This window comes from Nymphaea colorata, chromosome 14, assembly GCF_008831285.2.
Source record: "Nymphaea colorata isolate Beijing-Zhang1983 chromosome 14, ASM883128v2, whole genome shotgun sequence".
NCBI classification, from domain to species: domain Eukaryota; kingdom Viridiplantae; phylum Streptophyta; class Magnoliopsida; order Nymphaeales; family Nymphaeaceae; genus Nymphaea; species Nymphaea colorata.
In genome coordinates, this window is record NC_045151.1 from 6,202,325 (window position 1) to 6,221,439 (window position 19,115).

The window sequence follows — 19,115 nt, forward strand, 5'->3', positions numbered from 1 at the left end:
TCGAAATTCAAATCTCATGGTTACCGCTCAAGTTAAAAAATAGTTTTTTTAATAAAAGCTCGGCTAACTTCAAGCTAAAACTTGTTTGAGCCAAACCGACCCGAGTTTGAGCCACCTTGAGCTCGAGCGAAGCTGAGCTCAAACAGATTCGAATTGGCTCAGCTTGGCTCAAACTCGGCTCAGGTACATCCCTAGGTGCAATAGAAATTGCAGTTTGCTCAAAGGGTGTTACGTTTCTCTTTAAGAAGGAGGAGACTAACAGGCGTCTGCAAAAGTGGATCTCAAAACCATGAACGTCACTTATATTTTATAGCAAAGTAGTTGCCCATCACATAATCTCCAGAACCAACGAGCTACCCTGAAGTGTATACGACCAAAAATTCTTCATTACATTTAGAAGATCTCGATTCAACATCGACCTTTTTTGGTGCCATAAGCAGCAGACCAAGGACTAATGCCGTTTTCTTTTTTGTTAAAACAGTAACCCAACCAAACCCCAGAAAATTCAGTGAAACATATAATGGACCAAAATGATCATTACCAATCATGACATAACGTACCAGCAGTTCAGTGGCTGCATATATGGATATTCACGAATTGACATATTTTATACTTTACAACCGAAAATTTCTCCTGGTTAGCTGGCTGTAGAAGAGATGAAGACAAGCACACCTTTCTGTGCCGATGAAGTTGATGGACCATATAGACGGGGAAAGGCAAAAAATAATGGCACAGACAGAACGTTTAAATAGAAGAGCACTTGGTGGTGCACAAGGAGCAAATTCTTCCACGTTCAATTGTCATCTAAAGTTGCAGCACCTTGCTCTGCCTCTCTGCAACTTATCCCACAGACAGATCATCTGCCTAGGAGATTGATAATGAGCCGTATAATAGTCCTCCATGCATCCATACTGACAGAACTTCCAGTTGTGGGAATATTGAACATTAGATGAGCTGTTGAAGTCCTGAACCCACAAACCCATGCTGACATCCTCCATCTTGAACAACTGCCACAAAGGCATAAGGAAAAAAATCTAAGATTCCAATAATGTACAAGAAAGTGAACCTAATGGTAGTGAATCCTCAAATATCTAACCCGTAGACTTCGGTTGGTATGACGAGAAACAACAAATCTGGCAATGTCTCCTGAAATTATGTAACCAGGTCCATTCGCATAGGGTGGATATACTTCTTCTGGCCATTCCTGCATCACCAACCAGAAAGATTATCAGTTTATCCAGAACCCATACTAGAAAAGCAATTCTAACACACTATTGTGTGATATTTTCACTATCCAATGTTCAGCAAACTGATCAATTCAACTCATAGGCTTGAGTGCTCGTGTTGTGCAAATAATATAACCTTGGTGTACTTTTAGTACCATACAAGCATTAGGTTTTATTTCGCATCAATGTTGTCCAATCTCTAGAGAGAATGTCTTTCAATTTCCAGAATAAAAAAGGTAAGCAAGCAAAATTAATCAGACATGGTCTAATGGTCCAGTTTATAAATCAATAATCGCAGCATTTTATCATAGTGCTATACTTCCAGTTTTATTAGAAATTAGTTACTTGATCATCTCATTTTGGTTACATCAAGCACTGATTAACAAAGGCTAGATGCAATGTCAGATTTGCCTAACCAAAGGATATGTAGCGCCAGCTGGCTGCCAGCCTGCTACTCTAACTTATAATGAAGAGCTACCACTTTAATTGCATACTTGAAAATTTATTTAGCATAAATGTAGAATAATAAATAATTCAAGTAAAAACCAAGTTGCTACAGCATTTCGTAAGAAGTCAATTTATCTGATTACTAAGAGCAGGCATTCCACCACCTTATTCAACATCAACAAAATTACCTCAAAAGTAACTGCCCATTTTCCTACACGGAGAGGCTTGTGGAAGAGATTCAAGTTTCCCATGTAGAGTGGCCTCTTGGAAGATATGCTCTTGATTTCCTTTAATACAGTATCCACCCTCACAAAGGTATCATCGTCACACTTCATAATGTATTCAGAAGACAAGTTGTGCACCTGCAAAAGCTTTTTTTTAGTGACAAGAATCATTCCATATGGAAGATTTTCCTTTCCAGTAGCAACAGACTACTGCTATACAAAATTAATTTGTGAATTTTCTTTACAAGCGAATGAGAATCAAAACACTTACCCCATACTCACAGATGGCTACAGTTTTCAGTACCACAAGCTCATAGCGGTCTATGAAAGGAAGAATCACCACATCGCCAAAATACTCTGCTTCCATCTTCAGCAATGCATTGACCTCTTTCCTTCCATTCTGCAATTGACCAGAAGATGTATGTATTTAACAAGCACACAGGAATTCAGCTCCTAGATTATATTAGCTACAGTGAGAACCCTATGTGAAGATTGGTCAATCAAGTGAAGGTAATGGCCTCTCGCAAAACAGAATCAAAGTGGTGGAAGGAAGGGGAGGTGGGTGAGGGGGGACCAAGCCTTCCTAAACCTCATGGCTTCTTCCCATGCCAAGAGGAGAATCAAGTACTTACCTCACAACATCAGTCTCTTATTTGTATCAATAATGAGCAAATACAGACAGAAAGAAATGCATTTTAACATTCAAAAATCTGAAGGCTACATGCCTGCACAAAAAAAACAAGCCCCAACAACCTCTTGCATGGACACTCATAATCTTTCCCATCACATTCAATTGTACGCATGTAACATGATCCCAAAATATCCCTGAACATGAAAACTCTTATTAGAAGTGAACAGAGCGAAGGAGAACTGTCAATCAAATCTTAGATAACTATTAGAATATTTGTCATTTCACAGTCAGTTTATTGTTAGTCAGTTATCGGCACCTCACCATGTATTTGCAATTTTGTTTGCTATCACTTGTAAGGAATTTTTAAGTTCAGAATGTTGAACATTTCTCACTCTCTCTATAATGCACATACACTCTCAAATTAGACGCACACATGTATATGCATCAACAAACAACTTAATAATGTGAAAATTTTAGTAAAAAATCTAAAGATCATAGAGCACACAGGGATAACCTGCATCACGCACATTTTTTGTACATGCAATCCAAAAAATTTAGTAACATTGAATTCTGATTAACAGTTTAAATTATACAACTAATTCCATTAGATGTATACTACCTTTTCTAATATATTTGAAGAATCTTCTTGGACAAATAAGGAAAAGGGTTAGTGTGAATATAGCTGGCCAGGATCCTGCCTAAACTCATGACGAGGAATATGCTTGGTTTATTCTATGTTGAATTTTGCACACAAAGCCTACATGTGAAGGAAGTTAATGCATAATTTCAAGTTAGAAAGTGTGATTCGTTTATCCAAATCAGCTTTTCCCACAAAAGGTTTACAGAGATACTGGAGATGCCAATTCAGGTGCCTTAACTTTGCTAAGTGTACTACAACTTTAGAACTCAAAAGTAGAAAGAGACAGTGATGGATCCTTCTATAAGAAACATAATTAGTTGTGGAAGAATATGCCCAATTTGACACTATACATGAACATGCACAATTTCACATGACACACATTCAAGGCTTCAAATGGTGAAATAAACCTTCTTCTGGAATAGGACAATGCTGGAGAGAAAGTATACCAAGAAGTTCATAAGCACAAATGCCAACTCTAAAGTTATACTCTGTTCAGCAGTGGCTGAATAATTATGTTATGAAACATCCTATTTTGAGTAGCGAAGAATTTAATTTCCAGCTTAATGATTAAACCAAATCAAAATAAAGCCAAACCATGTTATTGTTGATTAGATGGAGGCTAAAGCACAAAAATCAGCAACTCATTTTGTTTGTAGGTGACAAGGATTGTCCTTTCCAAGACCATTTACAACAACCAAGTTAAAAAACCTATCTTTTGATCCTAAATCCAAAGAATAAGAGTTCACACTTCAATGTGCTGATCTCAAGTTCCTAATTTTTTGAACTTCATTGAACTCTTCCAAGATTCAATTTGAAAAGGATCATGCCAAGTTCGTGAAGAAATGGGCTAAACATGCATGAGGAGAGCCTGTTATGAAACTTGACTATTAAGTCGAGAAAAATAAGATAAAACCTATCATGGAGGTGCGGGTGCAGATGCAGCAATTTTTCAAAAATATTTAGGTGCGGGTTCGGCAAGGATGTATCCAAGTCACATTGGTACGTTGGGGAGGCCCACGTACCTGTACCGACGCACCAGCGTACCCGTACCATGACTGGGTACGTTTGGATCGGTTCCGGGTTGGAACTGATCCAAACCACACAAAAAACATTGTTTTAGTCTATTTATGTTTGTTTTTTTATGAGATTATATGCAGGAACTATGAAAGGAACATTGTCTTAATGATGTGATGATATCAATTTTGTTTTTCAGAATTAAAAATATATAATTATCATCGTACCACCGTACCAAGATTGGTGAGAACGCCGTACCCGTACCCGCTTCCCCGGACCCGTACCAACACCCATACCCGTACCTATGTGACATATCGTGTGTGTGTGTGTGTGTATACTATTGTCACAAAAAACGTGTATTAATCGAAAAAACGAGTTAGATACGAAAAAAACAGTCAACCAAATTAAACGGCAATTAGACGTGTCTTTTTTAAAAAACGCCAAAAAATAAAAGCGCAAAAAAAACGTGTATTATATGGTTTTTCACGTTTTTTAAACTACCACAAACTCTATCATGACAAAAGCTAGACAAATTCATATACAATAAGCAGCAAACTTTAGATATAATAAGAACTTATACAAACGGAAAAGAGTTGAAAAGGCCGGATCAGCAAGGCTTGCTTTCGTTTTATTTGTTTACATTCTATTTTAAAACAACAAGAAAATTTGAGGTTCATGGTTGCCTCCAATGATTGGAGACATGTAGAAGTAGAAAAAGATGCTACAAGAGAGATTACATATCTTATTCAAAATGAAGATTTTTGGAATATGGGACAAGAAATAATCATGTTCATTGAACCATTGGTGAAAGTATTGAAAATGGTAGATGGAGAAGGAGCCACTATGGGATATTTGTATGATGCACTTGATAGAGCTAAAGAAACTGTAAAGACTGCAAGCAAGGTCAAGGATTAATATATGCTATATTGGAAAATAATTGATAGGAGATGGCACCGTAACTTGCACAATCCAATACATGTTGCATCTGCCTTTTTAAATCCTCATTTATTTTGGAATAAAACGGTAAAAATGGATGAAAAAGTTCAGGAGGGTTTGGACATAGTGACAAAAAACTTGTTCATCGTGAAGATTATTATGAAATAGCTAATGAGTTGGTCAAATATCATAATAAAGATCCTATATTATTTCGCGATGGGTTAGCCATGGCTATTATTCATATGCACCTCCACGTAAGTGTCTCATTTTATTAGCTTTTCTTTTTAAGTTCTCAACGTTGATGATTGATTATGCACTTACACTTTGAAATTTTACTTTGTTCTTTTAATTATATTAGGGATTTGGCAGGAGATGTTCGGTTCTTTTGTTCCTATACTTCAAGGTATAGCAATCAAAATTTTAAGTCAACCATGCAGCGTATCAGCTTGTGAAAGAAATTAGAGTGCATTTGATGCTGCTAACACGAAGAAAAGAAACAATCTTGCACCATCGAGCTTAACAAATTTGGTCCTCATTAGAATGAATATGCATTTGCAAAGCATGGCTCCAGAATTGAAGAAGAGCAATGCAAATCCTATCTACATTGAACATGTGAACCCATTTTCTGAAGAAAATTTAAATACTAAGACAGCGAACTTGTCTTCAGAATCAAAAGAGGATAATATTGATGAAAGTGGAAGACAAAAAACTTCAAGGCATACAAGAAATGAAGAAGACGACTCCACTTCTTGGGATGAAGACTGGGACATCTTTTTTCATTTTCTAATTTTAATTTGTTGCTCATCTAGTCATTTTTTGATGTTTTTTTAATTTCTCATTTATTTTATTTTTATGTAATTTTCAGTATATTTTTTGAATTTTTTAAAATTTGCCAAGATTTTCCCGAGATATACAACTTTGTCGCATTATACCCAAGAAATTCCTCACCATATGTATACGATATATGTGACAATGATATATATATATATATATATATATATATATATATATATCATTTGTTATATAGCTTTTTAACGATTCAGTAGCCTTATTTATCTATATTTACATATAAACCTTTGAATGATAGCTAGTTTAATTATATGTACATTTAAAATGGTCCGTCTTTGCCCGGTTCGGCTGGCCGAACTGGATGTGCTGTGTCGAAGAAGCATCAGCACTAGCACCAACGTCGACACGTGTGCAGCAACTATTTAGAAGCACCCATGTGACATAGGATAAAACTTTCTGCTATGGTCAAAGAAGCAGAATATGAAGATTAAAGAAGAAAACATCTATAAAAGTTCAAGAAAATACTTCAAAAAAGCTTACAGCAAGTGGGGCAAGAGTCACTTAGTTAAAGGGACAGAATGCATGAGAAAAAGGAGACGAACCTAGTCATTCGGCTAGCTCCAATTACTCTAAATAGGACCATCCGAGTAACCTAACAACTAGCAGACTGATTTTGAACAATCTAAAAATAAAATAAATATAAAGGAAAATAAAATTGCAAAGAAGAATATGTACAGAAAAAATATATATATTTACATGATTATACAGCTATATTATAGAAGCATATAACACAACCATATATATATATATATATATATATATATATATATATATATACACACACACATATGAATCATAACCTCCCCTCCCCCTCCCCCCTTCCTCCCTTTCATGCATGGTCAGAAGACTGAAAATTTGATTAGAAGAAAAGAAAAATGGGGACCAGCAAGAGATTTTTGTGAGAAAATCAACTATATGAAAATTCTAATATAACGAGCAGTAGCACAATAGGCTTCTTTAGAAATTCTTCTCAAACATAATGGCAATCAAACTCGATGTGTTTGGTTCTGTTATGAAATGTATAACCACCAACATTTTAGATGGCACTTTTATTGTCACAAAATAACTTCAATATTAAATCACATGGGTATGTGTGACTGGCTCACATACATGCTCCGGTACTTGGGTACATGGAAGCGGGTACTGCAAACCAAATAGGTGTGGCTTAGCTGGTCTGGGTCAGACCCGATCCAAACCATAAAAACATTAAAAAAAAAAATGCTATTTCAATTGAATGTTTGTTTGAAGTTTGAACCATGGTACACGTACGTATTTGTGTTTTTCATTTGATGTTTTGAACTATATAAATGACACTATGTTTTTAGACTTTAATTTGATGGGATTACATGTATGAACTATGAACTATTCAAACACTATTCTGTTTGTAGACTGGATTATTGGGTATGTTGCTTTGATTTTTGTGATTATATAAATATATCTAAATTTTTCTGTACCCCCGCACCGACAATTTTAAGAAAATGGCATGTATAAACCCGTATCATTGTACCTTAACCCATATCATACTTGCACCCATGTGACAACTTCAATGGGAAATTCAAACACACACCTATATCTTTGGGAAGATTTTTTATGCAAACTAGTGCAGAACTGGTTGCAACAACTGCTCGATATTCAGTTTCAATTCACGACAAAGATATCTGTATTGTTTGTCACACCTCTAGGATATTAATCATCCCAAAAAAGTGCAAAACTAATTGTATAATGAAGACCATTAGGATTACGGATTACCTCCCATCAGCTACAAGGTTATAGTTGATGGTACTGTCATTTATGGGTCCAATGGAATTCATAGGTACAGGAAGAAGCCCCATCAAATAGAGATTTTTTCTTTCGATTGTTAAATACAATATATGTCAAGTTTATTTATGGTGAGATAAGATAATGTGCAATAAGTTTTCTATATGGAGTAAGATATTCAAGAGTTCCCCATCATTAAACTTCATTTAGATACCAATAGCTTCACGAGTATCAACTACTTTATCATCTAGGGTTCCTAAACACTCAACGACACCATAAGCAAATTTAGTTTGAGATATGAGATAGCCTCTTGAAGAATGGGCTACCTCATGCAATTCCTAGTTCGTAACTTTCAGCTATGATTATATCACCAACATATAATAACAAATGCTTAAAGTTTTTAACAAAGTGTCATCACTCTAACAAGTTTTAAAGTGGTATTGCTCCATAAGTTCCCTAAATTTATCAAATCAAAACTTAGGATCTTGCTTTAAGTCTTAAAAAGTCAAGACAAAGGATCTTACCTTGAAGAAGGTTCATACTAGGAGGAGCTTCAATATAGACAATTTCATTGAGTTCTTCATTTAAGAAAGCATTTTTAATATCCATTTGATAGAGGAGCCACTTCTTAATGGAGGCAATGGCAATAAGGGCCCTAACAGATGTCATACAAGTCACAAGGGCAATTCACAGTCTATTTCATATTCTTGTGTACGCCTTTTAGTAACTAATCTGGCTTTATATCGTTCAAGGCTTTTTTTTAACTTTGTATACCCAACGACATTCTATAAGCTTTTTATCTTTAGTCTGTCAACCATTTCCCAAATCTTGCATTTTTTCCAAGGCATTTACTTTATTTTCATAGTTTTCCATCCATTGGTGCGTTTTTTTGGGCATCTTGATAGCAGGTTGGGTCATCAAAAAAATGCATTTTAATTAAAAAAGATCTATAATTAGGAGAAAAACAGATACAAAAAAATTTTATAGGTAGTACTTACTCTTCGAGATCTTCTTACAAAAGTTTGCTCATTTCTATTAGGTGATTCACGAGCGGACTCATTTCTAGTAGGAAGCTCATCAATAAACTCATTTCTAACATTAAACATATTCTCATTAGTGGTCTCATTATCAATGGAAGCATATTCATAAATTTCATGCTCATAATTATTATAATCATAATAGACATATGAAGAAAAGAATAGTTACTTGGACTTTGAGTTTTATTTTCACTAAAACTATTCTTATTTTCAAGGAAGGTCACATTTCTAAAGACATGAAGTTTAAGCATCATAACATCTATATCCCTTTTGATTTTCAACATATCTAGTAAAAACACAGCTAATAGCTTTACTAGAAAGTTTATCATTTTGATCAGTTAAAACAAAGCATTTACATCAAATACTCTAAGTCGATTACAATCAGACTTGGTTTTCAAAAGTTTGTGGATAGGAGAATGGTTTTGAAGACATAATGAAGGCATTCTATTTATTAAATAAACCATTGTAAGAGAGGCTTCATCCAAAACTTTATTGGAAAATTTTTTATAAGGTCCTAGTAGTCTTAATGATATGTCTATGTTTGCTTTTAGTGAAGCTATTTTATTGAAGTCTTTTCAAGCAAGATCTTTGGTATATAATGCCATTTTCTTCTAGGAATTTACTAAATTTACTAGAAAGTTGTTCTCTCCTGAGTTTGTTCTAACCATAATAAAATTAGTATTAAATTGGGTTTGTACCATTTCATAGAAACTTTGAAGTAGTTGAAGACTAGATACTTGAATTTAAGGAAGTATATCCAAGTGTATCTAGTAAAATCATCAACAAAAAATCATATAATAATAAAACCCTCCTTTTGAGACTATGGTGTTAGTCTCCACACATCTGAATGTATCCACTTAAAGGGCTTTGAGGAGTGAAAATTCCTTGAGCCAAAACAATATGCTTTAATTTTTCACAAGATACAATCTTTACAAAAGAAATGTTCTTTACAAAGTTCCTTAGTAAAGGATTAATAAGATAATTTCCTAAGTTGGGATGCTTCACTCTTTTGTGAAGAAGTTCTATGAAGTTTTCTTTACAGAATTACAAACAGATTTTTGGTCTAAACCAAGAAAGTCCATATACAATAAATCTCTTCTTCTATAGCCTTGAGAATCTACAGCTCAAGCTAATGCACAATATGACCCTTGGATGAGAAGAGAACAATGAAGCTATCATCAGCTATTTAAGAAATTGCTAGAAGGTTTAAATTTAGCTTTGGATTATGTCTAACATAAGGAACTTCAAAATATTTGGAGTCTTGAAACTCTTTTTCAGTTTTTACAATGCTTTTAATGCTCAAATTTGTGCCATCGATTATAGAAACATATTTATTTAAGTAAATAGGTTTACATTAAAGAATTGACTCATTATGGGCTATACGAAAGGAGGCACTAAAGTCCAAAAGCCAAGAATCCATATCTTCATCAGTGGAAACAACGATTTCAGTAAAAGAATTTCCTTTCATCAATGGTTGAAGAGCTTGAACCAATTAAGAGAGATAACTTTGCATCCCTCCCATAGAAGATTGAATTTCACTCAGTGGAAGTTCTTTTTTTTTTTTTCTATAGTAGCAGCCTTTTTTCTTTCCTTTTCAACTTAGGGCATTTGGTTCTAGCGTGTCCCACTTGTTTCCAATTAGCATATCACATTCTTATGGAATTCCTTACTATTTCTTTTTTTTGTTGTTGAAGTATGAGGTTGATAGAGCTTAACAATGTGGCCTAATCTTGACATAGCAAGCACAATATCATTCTTAAGATTTTGACTTGAAAGATTTTTCATCTATCGTCAATTGTACAAGAGCTTCTTGTATTGTAGTTGGCCATTCTCTATGAAGAAAAGCCATCTTGACCAGGCAAATCAAATTCAGGCCAAATATTACTTATGTTGCAGGTGATAGTTTATGGGCTCAAATAGTAGATGGATTATTGATTTGGGTGCCTCTAGGCATCTCTTTGGAGACTCTCGTACATTTATTGAGTTTAAAACCACTGTTAAATCTCAAATGTTGTTCTGGCTGATGGGAGTTTTTCTCCTATTTAGGGTAGAGGAGATGTTTTCATTTCTTCTACTCTCCCGCTCACAAATGTTATACATGCTTCCTTCCTCAAAACTTACTGTCAATCACACTGCAAAGGATTTAAATTACAATGATATTTTCACCTCTTGCGTCCATTCAGTGTGAAGCTTGTCAATTTGAGAAGTACCATCGAAGTTCTTTTCCTTCTAGTGAGAGTCATTCCAGTAGCTGTGTGACTTGTGTCTTTAGGCTCCTTCATAATGATATGCAGAGTCCAAGTCACGTTCCTAGTCAGTCAAAATGTTGATGCAACTTTGTTATTGTTGAATCTTTCAGGATTGTCATGGGAATTCCTACTAAAAGAAAGATCAGAAGCTCCATTCTTCAACCTTTCATTATTTCCAATTTGATTAGATATTTACACTGACAATGCACTTGAATTCAAAATATATAAACTTCAGCAATATTATCGTGACCATGGAATTCAGCCCAAAACCTCTTGTGTATACTATTCTTATAATTCCCTTGCTTTTTTCTTTCTATTTTGAGTACTTCAGTGTAAACTGAAAGTTGGTTTTTATCCTCGCCTCCTCCTCTTTCGTTTCATTTTTATGCAAATCAAAAATTGTTCAAGTGGCTAGTGTTTCAAGGCCTGTCGTGTCTGAGGCCGATACCTATTTGTGCATCAAGTAATAGAGGAAGAAGAAGATGATAATGATGAGAGAATGCCTAGGAAATGAAAGGAAAAACACTATGGATCAGATGACAAAAGGAAAAGAAGAAAAATAGAAAGAATAAGAAGTACAAAAGAAAAACAAGAAGGTTAAAATTATCTCTTTTATTTATTTGTTTGTTTCTCCTAGGCTTAAGGTGGCCCAAGCAACAGCCCGAGCATATTACAATGGTTGGTTGCCTAGTTATGTCACAAGGACTCTCCAAAACAGCAGCAGCACCCATGTTGACAAGCAGTGGGTACAAGTGTGGGTGCGGCACTACATGCAGCCAACACACATCCAGTGCAGTCAACTGCACCAGGCCAAAATTGTCCATTTTTATGTGCACATGACTCACGTCAACCAGCAAGTCAGGTGCGGTCAAACCATGTAGAGGACATCTTTGTCCTCTTTTCACTTTTTTTATCATGGCTTTTTAAAACATTTGAGTCAGTTACTGTTTTGTGGAATTTATTTGCTGCTTTTTAGTAGTTTACTGCTTACGTTTGCAGTTTAATACTGGATACATACATGTTGTTTCTAACTTTATATATCCTGCATACAGTTATGTTAATGTATGATGTGTAGTTCATAAGTTCTGTTAATAAGTGAACAAGTTTTCTAATATGTATACAGTGCACAAGTTTAGTTAATCAATTTTGACATATATATATATATATATGAAACTTGAATCCAGAGTCACCCAGCTCGTTCATGAGGGCCGTCCAATCTATTGTAAAGGATAGTTCAGAGAAAAATAAAAAGAAAAAGGTGATAAGCATTTTTTGCCATCTAGTATTAGTTTACACATTTTTCTCTCAATGGTCCATCATGATGGATCAGACGGCCCTCATATGCAAGCTGGGTGACTCTAGATAACCAGAGCACCATTCACTCGCTCTCTCTCTCTCTCTCTCTCTCTCTCTCTCTCTCTCTCTCTCTCTATATATATATATATATATATATATATATATATATATATATATATATATATATATATATATATATATATATAGCCAGAGTCACCATTCACTCACTATATATATAAGTATGCTGTTTATAAGTTTTATATGTGTGCTGCCAGTTTCTTTAATCAGTCTTACACATATTATATATAACATAATGTTGTATGTTTATGTGTCATAACTCATAATACCAGATGTATAAGAGCTACTTAATTAATGCCTACTTACATTACCAGCAAGATTGTAAAATCGGAAATCAAACTCCATAATATATATATTACATGGATGAAAAAGAATGCTACAGTTTTTGGAATCTAAGATGTGAATTTGGGCAGTAAATTTATTGTTTAGCAGTTGATAATTTGCCTTGTTTAGGGACAATTTGTATTTTGTTTGTTTGTATGTATGTATGTATGTGTATACCAAGTTTTTCCTTTTCTATTTTCTACACCCACACCTTTACTCGCACCCCACACCCATGTGACAGTTGCCTAGTCATGATGAGCCTAGGTTACCAGCATTGCCTTAGGCACCTAGTGCATGCCTATGTACAACTTTGATAATATAGGTTCCAACTTCCAACTCACAACAACAAGCTCATGAATCTAGTTTTACTTCACACTAAACTTGACTCAAACATTAAAACCAATCCTTTTGGGTTTAAATCAATGTTAAAACCAATGTTATAAAAGGTGTAGCGTATCGCGTATCGGTCGGGCTGACCTATACGCTGTATCGTAACGTATCGTAAACGTAGCGTAGCGTATCGTAAAATTAATTTTTAAATTTTAAAAAATATTTAAAAATCAGAAAAAAATAGAGAAAAATTATTAAAAATATGAAAAAATAAACAAAAAATCAGAAATCAAGAAAAATATATTCAAATATAAAAAAGATCATCATACATAAGGAACATTCATGTGTGTCAACAACACATTCAAAAATTAGAAATTAGATATTCAAAATAACATAATAAGCATCCATCACAATTTTAAACTTGAAAATTTTATAGAATCTTAAGACTTAGAGTTTTAGGACTTTGAGTTTTAGGACTTATATTACATCACAATTTTACAAGTTCAAAACATATAGTTATCAACTTATCATCTTTCATGATTTAACGATAATATTTTCCAAATCGATGAATCCTTGGTTATTTTTGATGAAAATGTACAAAATCTTTCCCTCCTACGTCTCTTGGAGTCTTTAAATACAAGAAGAGAGAGAGGGAGGAGTGTTTAAACTTTAAAAAATAAAAAAATTTGTGTTTTAACCCGTATCGTACGATACGGGGGTGTATCGCCCGTATCGTACGATACGGCCCCCGTATCGCACGTATCGTGCGATACGTGTACGATACGGACGCGTATCGTCTTTAAACAGCGTATCGTATAGGTTTTCTTGACCTATACGATACGTATCGTACGATACGCGTCCGTATCGTACGATACGGATAACATTGGTTAAAACAACTGAAAAGCATTATTTTCCCCATATGATAGCATGGTTCAGCTACAACTTTTCAGTGCAGCTACCTTGTTAAAGTTACATTCTAGTGACCAATTGGTGTTGGCATTAGTGTGTATCTGTGATTACAGAAACAAATTTATGCATGGCCGGTTCCAAAGAATTATTGACTCATTATATATTTAAAAGTTGAAATGCAACCTCTCAAATGGTAGGCTTCTGAATGTGAACACCTCTGCAATCTTTAACTTCACAAAAATATTACCAGTTTTACTACACAATAGCGAAAGAAAACCACATCACATGATAAATACAACATTAAAACGACTGTTTGACACATTTCCAGAATTTAAAATTAAATAGATTTTCCACTCCACAGCAAACTTTGCAAGGGCAAACAATAAAAAACTATAGTTAAAAAGTAGCATGATGTGTTCCTTGCAGATGAACGTTTGAGAAACTTAAACAAGCTAAGTTTTCTAATTTAAATATAAAGAGTGCAAGCTTTTTTCTGGTTCCTTTGCCCAAATGCCGCAGGATAAGCTCAAGTATTACCATTTGATATGAAGGTGCCACCTGTAACATGAACACTGACATAAAATTATTTACATCAAAACCTCAGCCATAAAACTACATTGCTCATTTGGTAGCTCAAAATGGTACCAAGCTGAAGGTTTGCTAAATGTTCAAATCCCACAAGTTTTCATTTCTCTAATGTCTCCTTTACATAGTTAAGGCATGCTAATATGCAGTTGGTAACACTTGGAGTGTTTTCTGTTCCTTTAACCCTATTTTGCTCTCAGTTATCCCACTTTATTATGGAAAATAAAAATGAAAAAAGCTGTTCTAAGAGATGAACACGCAAAGTTGTTTATTTGCTGTTTTTATGCATTAAGCAGAAGCCAGTTATATAAGAAAGGCAGTGACTCCAGAAACAAAATTAATGTGATCATTCGGCAAAAATGATTAAAAAAAGAAAGAATAACGGTGAACGGTGAACCTAAAGAAGAATTAGGGCAAGAAAAAAGAGAAAAAAAAATGCAAACAAAATAACCTTACCAATGCAACAAAGAAACGTGCAACAACACGAGATGACCTTATGGCTTCATATTGCATCCAAGTTTTTCTTATAGCCATACGTTCTGCAAAATGGTTTGTAGCAGACAGTATTCCAATACAAAGATGGACAGAAGTTCTATGCAGAGGAGGAGTTTTCCACTTCTCTGACATTTCCAACACTTGCTGTAGAGAGAAACTTGGATGAGAGATAGGAAGAGAGGTAGCATAAATTGAATGCACGTCCACATCACCATTGATTGCAAGTCCAGTTGCATCTTCTAGAGCAAACCCCTGAAGATACAAAAGTACTCATATGAAAGCCACCACCGTAAAATAATTGAATTAGCCAACACATGATCATGACATAACTAACTATATCAAAACACCAACTGACAGATACAACCGGAAGACGGAAGTATTACAGCCTAGGGTAGAACCAAAGGAATGAAGTAGGTAGTTTAGAATGAAAAAACTGTGTGGCTCCACCACATACCGTCCTATACGGGAAAGAAGTCACATGCCTTCCACCAACATTAATATGGTATCCTTCCATCCCAGCACGCACAGTTAACACAAACAGTCTATCTTCAACAAAAGGAAAAGGCCAAGTCATTGCTGGCTTCTTAGCACGCCCTATGAATCGTTTCAACCACCAGGTTGTCTTTGACTCTTTTGAGTCGAAGGATGAGATATCATTCCGTATCCATTTCTCACACTTGGGAAATCCATCAACTGCACAAAACAATATAATTACGCCAAATATCAAGCATACATAGTACCTAAGTCTGCACATACACACCGTCACACACACACTCTGTGTGTGCATGCAATTTACTTACGCATTTGGTATAAGACACATGTCGCCATCTTTGCGCAGAGAAAGGAAAGGAAAGAGGAAGGAATAACTGGGAAGGCCAATATCAACTTTGCAGCAATTTAACGAGGAACTGAACCAAAAGCTTATGAGTAGAAAAAGTATAGGAAAAAGCACGACGGAGCCTTTCAGTTCTCAGAAGTGAATAACCTATTGCACCAAGCACCGACCACAAGACCACTAGAAAGAGGTAGAGTTAAAAAGCTTGTTACCTCTTCCATTGAATGAAAACTTCCTCAAAAAGAAAAAAGGAATTTAAGAACGAAAGGAAGACTGAATGGACCGGTTCCACGGTTGACAAAATAATAAAGTTGTACGTGGTCGACTTCTACCTATTGCATTCGGTGATGCCTCAAAAACACCAAACGGAAATCAAGTTTTCTACTGCTAAACCGGTGTTTGACTGCCCGGATAACGCGTCTGACAGAATGAGGAGTCCCCGCCGTAAAATACCCATTGAAATGCTACAAGAGCCTGGATATCCTCTCCAGGTTTAAGACCGCTAGAGTACTGCTTTTTTGGAATTTCAGGTAACGCAACCAAAAATGTTTCACCTGCCGATTAAAATGAAACTTGATGGTTTGGACAAATATTAATAGGAAAATCCTTACTAGTGTCATCATTTTCTTTTGATTGCAATCCATCACACCTTTGGGCAGTTCCCCACTGCATTCTGTAGCATGTGTTGTGCTCAATTACAGGGACTTTGCTCCAATCCCCTTTCAGTCTAGGATTCAAGTGCAAAATTCGCGGAGGGTCCTCACCGTCAACAGCCCTCAATCCTCTTAATTCAAGCATAAACTGAGAAACTAAAACAGAGGACACTCCATTAGCTGTGCCTTCCAGGGCAACAAGTTCCTCATGAGCGAGATGAGGCCTTCCAACTACAGTTATAGAGGAACCAGCAGCCAAACCGCAAGGAAGAAGCATGACATTGTTTGCTCTTTCCCATTCATCTTTGTCCAATGATATAGAAGACGGACAAGATTCAGGCTTCCGGCTGTTCTCTTGATCTATCGTCCAATTGAGTCCCTCAAGTGAAAACCTTTCAGTTTCTTCCCATGCCTTAAGCCCAATCGCCCATGCATCGTTAGCCATCCTCTCCAGCTCAGACCAATTACTGGTTTCGTTCATCCCCTTCATGATCTCCGACGATATCCTGCCGTATCTGTGTTGGAGCGTCATGGTGTGTTGCATCCCTTCTCCCAATACCTTAAGCGGCTGCATCCGAGGCCTCTGTGGGACGTTCTCACGCTGGCTATCTTCCAACTTCCTGTGAAAGCTATCCTCGTGAATCGAATGGAAGACAGACGTGCTATGGTCATCGTCCTCAGATCCTACACTCGCCGACCAATATGATCCAGCTAAACCATCTGCGCTCAACGTCGAAGCAACCTCAAGGAAGCGGTGGAACTTGAGCGAGACGAAGACCAAGTACAATACGCCCAAGGCCACCAAAATGTGAGACGATTTCAACCTCTTCGGAGCCTGCGAATCCGTCTTCCCCCTCTTCGTCATCGATAACATTCAGAATGAACTCCCAGAATGGATGGATACGTTCCCCCCTGGTCACCATCCACCAAGGATCATTCCGATAGACGGAACTCCAGAAATAATCAACCACATGCCCAAAGACCACTCACATGTGAAAAGAGAAAACGTTCACTGCACCTAAAAATCAAAACCCAGAAACACCAAGGCTAACAAAGACGCTTCTAAAGAGTATCAGAAACCATAAGCTCTTCCCCTGCCCCTCCGAAACGAAACATCAGCAGAAACCAAACTCAAGCTTCCGCGAAAATCAACAAGAAAGCACCACGAGGTCCACGACCCTCCTCCCTAAAGCAATTATTCCTCAATATAACCTCGACGTCTTAGGATTAATGGATACCAACTAAAAGAAACAACCGGGAAAAGGATCACCAGGAGAAAGGGAGCGTCACAGCGACCGGATGGCATACACTTGGGTGCCTGAACTACTCTCTCGCTCTATCTCCCTCTCTTGTGGACTGCGGCGATTAGCCGAGGACATTCAATTTAACTTCATCATTGCTCAAAGCCTGAAACTCCAGATAGCGTACGCGCCTTTCCCTCTGGATCTGTGAAACTGATGATGCTGATTTCTGACGCCCCTCTCCCCAGTCCCCGGTTTTATTGGCAAACGCCCTTCCCCACCCCCTTTTTTTCCAGCGCTATGCGATTGACATTTAAGCTAATAATCCAGTTATTATTGTGACAGCTGACTAAAAGTGGAAAACACAAGGACCAAAATGATAAAGGAAGATCCAGCCCTTTTTTCACTTTGTCATTATAAGACCAAGAAGATTACGTTTCGGAAAATTTTTCATGTTTCAGATAACATAAAAGCATGATCTGATAATATTATGCATCTTATGTGGAGTTCAAATATGCCATGCTCAAGGTGTATAGCATTTGAATTTTAAGCAAAATATCATGTACACATGTTTACCATTTAATAGTGCTGGATGCGACATGCTTTGTATATCTCTTCCCCAATCTGCCTTGGAACAAGTCCCTCACAATTGCCAATGTCCCCCTTTCATCCCCTTTGTCTCTAAACTAGCACAATTTATCTTTCTTTCTCTCCTTCGATGAAGCAGTTTCCTTTTACTTTTTTTCTTACATTATTATACAAATATCTGTCGCTATTTTCTTCATGGTTTTCCCCCTCATAATTGTCCTATGTTGGAATAAGCAAATCAAGGTTGTGCTAGAAAACCGATAAAAAAGTGATTACTCTCTCTAACCTCAGCTCTGTCAGAACTTGCATGGTTGGTGAGCTCTTCTTCCCCATCTTTGGTTTTAGGTTTTGCATTCATGTGGTTGGTAGGTTTTTTATATTATTTCAGATTTAAGCATCAATTGTTCGTTTGGATAACATTGATATTTGATTTGCAACATTGCAACTAAGAACGTATCTAGGATGGCCTTAGAATAACGTTTAGGTTGTTTTGGGGGGGATTGGCCAAAAAGAGACTTATTAGGGTTGACCTTATTTGTGGTCGTTGTTGGTTGGCTCTAGGTAGCCCCTGGCTGACCTAACCTTGTTCTCATCTTTCTTTCTTTTGTTTTATTTTTTTTTATTCATGCAGTTGTCGTTAGGTTTTTTTTTTTTTATGAAGGCTAAGTTTATATTATAGGAGGCTTATAGCTCAACCCCCACCAGTACCAGGTTCGGTATTGGCTGGAGGGTTGTCTTTTTCAGATTTCTTCCGCTTTTAATTGCTAGTG

The 19,115-nt window shown here is 36.2% G+C and overlaps 1 protein-coding gene across 2 annotated transcripts; it reads right to left on the reverse strand.

The window, feature by feature from the left end:
* Positions 1 to 509: 509 nt before the first annotated feature.
* Positions 510 to 18,012, reverse strand: LOC116267784 (hydroxyproline O-galactosyltransferase GALT2). 2 transcript variants are annotated; one of them, XM_050075184.1, is made up of 7 exons: positions 16,475 to 18,012; positions 15,483 to 15,721; positions 14,990 to 15,172; positions 2,169 to 2,297; positions 1,862 to 2,035; positions 1,097 to 1,204; positions 510 to 1,007 (listed from the first exon to the last, which is right to left on the reverse strand). In XM_050075184.1, exons 1-7 carry the CDS (start codon positions 17,388 to 17,390, stop codon positions 801 to 803), a joined length of 1,956 nt encoding a protein of 651 aa, XP_049931141.1. In that variant the 5' UTR covers positions 17,391 to 18,012; the 3' UTR covers positions 510 to 800. The 2 variants fall into 2 exon arrangements, with proteins under 2 accessions (XP_049931141.1, XP_031505541.1); XM_031649681.2 differs by having other exon boundaries at positions 14,990 to 15,280; positions 16,475 to 18,011.
* Between the last annotated feature and the right edge of the window lie 1,103 nt (positions 18,013 to 19,115).

Excerpts from the sequence above, each read along its gene's own strand:
- LOC116267784 (XM_031649681.2), bottom strand. The coding sequence starts at position 17,390 with ATGTTATCGATGACGAAGAGGGGGAAGACGGATTCGCAGGCTCCGAAG. Across the intron at positions 15,722-16,474 it reads AAAAGAAAATGATGACACTA|TTGATGGATTTCCCAAGTGT; the intron begins GTAAGGATTTTC and ends TGTTTTGTGCAG. Across the intron at positions 1,205-1,861 it reads AATGGGCAGTTACTTTTGAG|GAATGGCCAGAAGAAGTATA; the intron begins GTAATTTTGTTG and ends TTGGTGATGCAG.